General features: G+C 32.7%; 1 protein-coding gene across 1 annotated transcript; it reads left to right on the top strand.

Moving 5' to 3' along the window:
* The first annotated feature begins 1,109 nt into the window (after window positions 1-1,109).
* On the top strand, window positions 1,110-6,302 carry LOC129001842 (putative defense protein Hdd11). Its single transcript, XM_054429295.1, has 5 exons — window positions 1,110-1,342; window positions 2,844-3,012; window positions 3,661-3,819; window positions 4,417-4,511; window positions 6,178-6,302. The coding sequence occupies exons 1-5, from the start codon at window positions 1,335-1,337 to the stop codon at window positions 6,281-6,283; spliced, it is 537 nt and encodes a 178-aa protein (XP_054285270.1). The 5' UTR covers window positions 1,110-1,334; the 3' UTR covers window positions 6,284-6,302.

The following is a 6,302-nucleotide window of genomic DNA, read 5'->3' as shown; positions in this document are numbered from 1 at the left end:
CAAACTTGTTGAGGTATTTATTTCAAAAATTATATTTTCCTACAGTTACCCAACAATGTATATGTTCTCTCACTGATTTGAGAAAGCAAAGTGGCCAATTCGCTCATCAGTGAGACAATGTTAACATTGTCTCACTCTAATTACTTTGTCTCACTCCAGATTTGCAACGTGAAGGCACGAAATAGTGAGCGCGTAACATGCAGGCAACGTCGTATGCGCGCGAAATACGTTGGCACTGTTGGCAGCACTGGCTGTAAATCAGCTGGTCAGCCGTTGTACTGTTGTATTTGTCACTTCACATTAAATGCTATATTAAAAGTTCACTTCTGTGTAAAATAGGTTATGTTTCTTTCACAAATTTATTTGTTTTATGGTAACTGTAGGAAAAGTATAATGTGCAACTCGAGTGCAAAGTACAATTGCCTCACTCGAGAAACCATTCCTCACTCGCCTAGGCTCGTGAGTAAGGTTTTCTCTCGAGTGAGTCAATTGCTCACTTTTCTCACTAGTTGCACAAATAACTAATTCTGACCCAATTAACTGCCATAATTATATGATGGTTGTAAATTGCAATATATTGGTAGGTTGTTCTTTTCGTGGTTTATTCAGTAGTATAAAATGAATTAATATCCAAAGTTAAGGTTTGTTACAAATTATTGAAAACTGATTTGTGCAAAGTATTTTGATTGAAAAGTTTAATAAATTTTAAACAGAAAAACATAAGATATGATTTTAAAATTTGTTTTCAATAAGAGAGGCATAATTTTCAAAAGGTTTGCTAAGAAAATAACCTTGACCTAACAACTTTTAAATATAGGCTAAATTAATGGTCCCTCAAAAATTTATATTTTGTGTAGAGAACATGTCTTACAATTAGAAAGTTGAAATACGAGAATACAATTAAATTAAATTATTCTGTTAGGAAAAAGGACAATCTTTTAAAAAGAATAACGTTCTCAAAACACAATGTCTTTTTTTTATGTAAACAGACAACCTAGGTATGCTCAGTTTAAGGCATAACAAATATTGTCAACAAATTAAAGTATAATAAAGCCAAAGATGTTAATCTTTAGTTGTATTGACTTAATAATTAGGGACAATTACATCAGTCAAGATGGTGTTTGGAGATATGTAAAATGAATGAAGTTGAACAGTCTATTTAGTCAGTATTCTTTGGTAGTTTATATAGTCAAAGTATTACTGCAATATTAATTTTTCTTGAGCTTTGATCGAATAGGTTTCACTTACAAAGAATGTCATTGTGTATACAACTGTTATGTACATTGTAGTATCATAAATTCAGTGATAACAACAACAAACTAAGAAATTTGAGTATGTCTGTGTAAGTATGATTTTGTTTACACTAGTTAGATCATAAAAATAAGTAACTATTAAAATACCTCAATTTATCTCTAACTATTTATTACAACATTTGGAATATCTCACCCAGAAAAGTTATCAATTTGTATTTATTGACTTTTCTCCCTTCATACTAGGGTAAATTAAATTTATCTGAAAAGATTGATATATTTGATTTTACCTAAAACAACCCTGAAATTGAGGTTAAATTAAGATTTGTTTACATTTTTTTGAGCAAACACAGAATACAGTAATAGTTCATCAAAATATTAAATTAATTTAATAAAAGAATCATACAGTTATCTAATTATTGATCCTTTTTTATTGCCAGTGATTCATTCAGACTAGTGTTTTTTTGTTTCCACTATAAAAATAGAGCCTTTAAATTTAATAAGCTGCGCCAAGTAAAGTCATTTTATCTTCTAAATTTGTTCAACAAGTTAATGTTCTTTTATAAAACCGACAGGACTCTCTAATATGAAGCTAAGCTGACAGAGCCTCTTAAACGAAAAGTATCTGTCACAACATCCAAAACGCAACGATTTGTGTCAAGATCAAAACAAGTAATCTGCATAATAACAGTTTTGTTAATAGCAAAAAGTGATAATGCTTATAGCCGCTTAATAGACGCAGTACCATTTTTACGAATTTTCCATATATAGGGAAAACTATTATTGCGTAGGTCTCGTAGTATGACCCACATCCGGGATCGTTTTACTTTTTTGTTTCCATGTCCCAGAGCCCAAAAACATCATCCGAAACAAAACAGTACAATAACTCTAATAAAAACATCCGATTTGATGAAATTTGGTTCAAACATATAAATCTAAATTTATTTAAACAGTTTTGTGAACTAGGGAGTGTTATGGGGATTTTATAGGGTAAATATTGATTATTCCCATTTTTGACCCTAAAATTATAATTTTTTTTATACTTGAAAGACGAATAATTTAGTATATTGACCCACTGCTGTATGCTAAATATGGTTTTAGAATAAATAAAAGCTAGTTCCGTTTCCAACCATTAGTAAGATAACGTACGGTACCAAAAGAAACATAGAAAAGCCATCACTTGTCTCAAGATCCAGCAGTGACTTTCTGATTGTTAGGCTGAGTACTCATGGTCATCCATCTAACTTTTCCATAAGGAGGCCAGAAGGTCTGGGGGTACGGAATAACTCCCAGTAAAGAGGGGGGTCTGGAGGGACCTGCTCCAGAAAATATTTAAAAGTTAAGTACAAAAATTTTGATTTTACACATTTCTTACTTCTCCTCAGTCATGTTTGAATTATAAGTTATGTTTTTAATGCAAAATAAAAAAAATAGTCAACACATCTTATTGATGGACGCCCATTACCACTCATATCTACCATGATGTATAGTAAGGAAACCTTTTGTGGTAACTTTGTTGCTTACATTAAGAGTAAACATGCATAAAGGGGAAGGGGTTGAGAATATGGAAATAACTCCAGAATTTATTTGCAGGCCAGTGATTCTGCCAGCAGTGTTGTCCTTATGCTGCCTGTTGAGGTCTGTCACTGCCAGGGCTGACTGGGAACCTTGGCCAGATGCCTGTGAGAGTCTCAGTCCAGGCAATGACATTCCACCACAGACCAGCCCCTTGCCTTGGAACATCAAGATAGACGATGACAAGGTAACCTCATTGACTTTTTGGACATTATTCTATAAAAACCAGGTTTAACCAAAAGGGGTTATGCGTTTTGAACTTTGTTGAGCGAAGCTCTTATGCATTTCCATTTCGTCACACACAAACAGAAACTCCTGGATGGCACAGGCAATTGTTTTTAAATTTTGATGATGATAGAGGGATCAGTGAGTGCCAACATCTGTGGTGTAAACAATTCTCCCAGGAATCGGCCCCACGGGGTTTTAACGTTTCTATATACTGTAACCCTCTTGGAAGGAGTAACACATTAACAAAGGTAAAGGATCATCCGTCGATTTAAATTGTACACTACAGATTAAAAGGAGTAGACCCTTTTTTATCTTTGAGTACACAAGGAAAAAGCTGATGAAAAATCATTGAAACTATTAATCATCTTATGTGCGCATTATTAATTCTTCGTTTCAGTATGTATTGGATACACACAGATAAAAATTGCTATGTGGAAAAACAAAATAGTAGATATCTGGTAAATGAAGCGTTTTAGGGAAAATCTTCATTCCTAAATTATCTCTTCAATTTGACCCACAAAGAACCAATTTTCCAGTTTGGCTGTTTACTTACACGACACTCTGTGTTACATCTCTAATTGGCATAATTGAAGTTGTTTGCATATAGGTCCAGGCAGATGGATGTGTGTACATCACCCTAGAGGGCAATGAGACCAATGAGTTTGCCGGCTTCATGGTTCAGACTAGGAATGAATCCAACATCCCTGTGGGCAAATTTAGGCCTGCGAATGATGTTAAGCTGATATCATGCTTCGGTGTGGAGAAGGTGAGTGTAATCTACATCTTCGAGTTGGTTGGCTATAGTTAAAATAGAGCATTACAATTTATTTTGACTACCCAACAGAAGATTCGTAAGAGTGAATCTCAATTTATAGTGAATGGTCACAAAGTGCTGACCGGTACCTATGTTAAAGCAAACAATTATTGTTGTATTGAAGGGTTAACAGAAGTCCAGAGTTAATTACTGTAGGTTTTTAAACACCCTACCCCATTTACATTTGTCATGTCATGATTTTGCACCTCTTTCATAGAATTGTGGGTAGAATTGTGGGGTAGATGGCCATAGGTGGTTGAAAGGGGCTTTTTTACATAAATTTTTCTGTAAACACAATTTTGAAAACAATGTAGTGTTAATCTCAAGATTGATTGTACTAAACCTTTTTTACAATCAATTTCAATTACCGTATATTTAATGAAAATGTTTAACTAACTATCAACAGTTTAAGCCACCTTGTAACTCTTCATAGAGAACATATCTGCAGGTGGTGTTCAAAGTAACAGACATTGGTCATATATTTTATTACTTAATTTTCAGTATTGATTTCTCTAAAGATTTGTTAAGTGTGCAATTACTATTTTTCAGAACACTGCAATAAACATAAACTACCTCCCTAAAGAAGAGGTGATTATCAGATGGTTTCCAGAAGAAAAGGACCAAGGTCATACAGTGAGAGTTGTGTAAGTTCAAATACCATTGACTTAAGTAGCTTAAAATAGATGGATCATGAAAATATTGTTACAACCAGCGTGAAGAGAAAATCCACAATTTGACTAAAATTGTCTAATTTTTTTTCATGTTTGTTTTTGTAATGTTGAATTATTAGAAATTAAACCATAGATAGCTAATTATCTAACAGTAGAGTTGATAAAAATATATTTAAAAAGTGCTGTAGTACATCATGGTGGAAGGAAAATACACGAATTTTCCTTCCACCATGGTAGTACTGTACATTTAATTTTTAAAACTAGGGTTAAGTGGGGCAAGTGGAACCAGGTTTTAGCATAGATCAACTTTTACTTTACATTGTTCAAGTAATATTATATTGGTAATTGTGCATTTTTTCAACCATAACTACAACAATGCTACAACTGGCTCTTTACAGACAATAACTTACAAAAATAAAATTTCTTAAAACTAAAAAAAAAATTGTTTTGTTGTTAAAGTTGCTCCAATATGGGGACAAGTAGAACCACCCACATATGAATTATAATATATTGCATTGAGAAGAATGAGAGGCAAGTCGGTCAATAGAAAGATTTTTTTGTACCTAGTTATGGGACTTTTTGAATTATGAAAATATCTCTATCCGTTTTTAAGTTACAAACTTTTCTGTAGACCTTTGTGGAAAACTTTGTAAAATGTAATGAAACGTAAAATTGCAAAATCTTATAAAAATGGGGTATTTTAACAAAAAAGTAGTAGTACTGTAGGTACTTAGTGTGTGGTTGTAGTACAGTATATCTACAGTATCTCTAGGCACATGATTCAATTTAAGAAAATGTTTTTTTAATAGATGGTGTTTTTAAATCTAGCACATATTGTTATGGTCAGTTTGTGAAAAGATTTCTTCTCAGCTTCTAGAACTGTTACTAATATTCCACTTGCCCCACCGCAAAATTTTGGGGGCAAGTGTAACCATGGTTGGAAAATCTAAGTTGTAAGAAATGTAATTACTTTGAAGGGATATTCTGAATCTACAAGCAAAAACAATAGTTAATACACAAAATATTATTACATTTATTTGAAAAATGTAAATATAAAAAAATGTCAGTTTTACCTTTGAATTTACATCAAAAGGTTACATTGTAAACCATACATTGTAAACCTATTTAACGTATGTAAGCTTTTATCAAAATTCAAAAAGTACATTTTTTTTATGTTATTTAGCTTTTTAAGGTAAAGAACCTTAAAACAATGTCCGGAGAACACAATTTGATAGCAATTAAGCTGAAACTTTTCTAATCAGTTGATTATCTGAGGTTACATATGCCCTCTGGTTCCACTTACCCCACTTGACCCTATATTTTGGTGTGAACTTTTTTTTCACAAGAGATTATCTTTTTTTGGGATTTAAACATACCATAGCATGCCTATTGCCATTGTAATAACAGGAATAACATAGTTATTGCACATACACTCCATTATAAATTAGCGCAGCTGACTTTCATCCTTTCACCACAGCCCTGTATTAGAGGAGGATATGCCCATAGCCCTACTATAGTACTACAAGAAGAACTGTTTACAACAAAACTGAGCAAGTTCAGCATGAAAATCATATGAGCTATTTGACTGTTTACTAAGCTGTAAGCTTACTCCAATTTAATACAATTTTTCTTTTTTCAGAGCCACAATTGCAAGAGATTATCTTGAAAAAGAGTATTGGCTCAAACATGAATCTGTTCCAATAAAAATCCTGCCACCAAAGTATCCATTATTTGTAGATAGATAATAAAATGTTGCTCAAAACA

Source organism: Macrosteles quadrilineatus, unplaced genomic scaffold (assembly GCF_028750875.1).
Source record: "Macrosteles quadrilineatus isolate MER2022 unplaced genomic scaffold, UCM_ALF_1.0 Scaffold_8__2_contigs__length_117827958, whole genome shotgun sequence".
NCBI lineage: Eukaryota > Metazoa > Arthropoda > Insecta > Hemiptera > Cicadellidae > Macrosteles > Macrosteles quadrilineatus.
This window is presented reverse-complemented; position numbering and strand designations above follow the sequence as displayed.

Bases quoted from the DNA above. Each gene is read 5' to 3' on its own strand.
- LOC129001842 (XM_054429295.1), top strand. The intron at 3,013-3,660 runs GTAACCTCATTG...GTTTGCATATAG, and splicing joins TCAAGATAGACGATGACAAG to GTCCAGGCAGATGGATGTGT. The intron at 4,512-6,177 runs GTAAGTTCAAAT...TTCTTTTTTCAG, and splicing joins GGTCATACAGTGAGAGTTGT to AGCCACAATTGCAAGAGATT.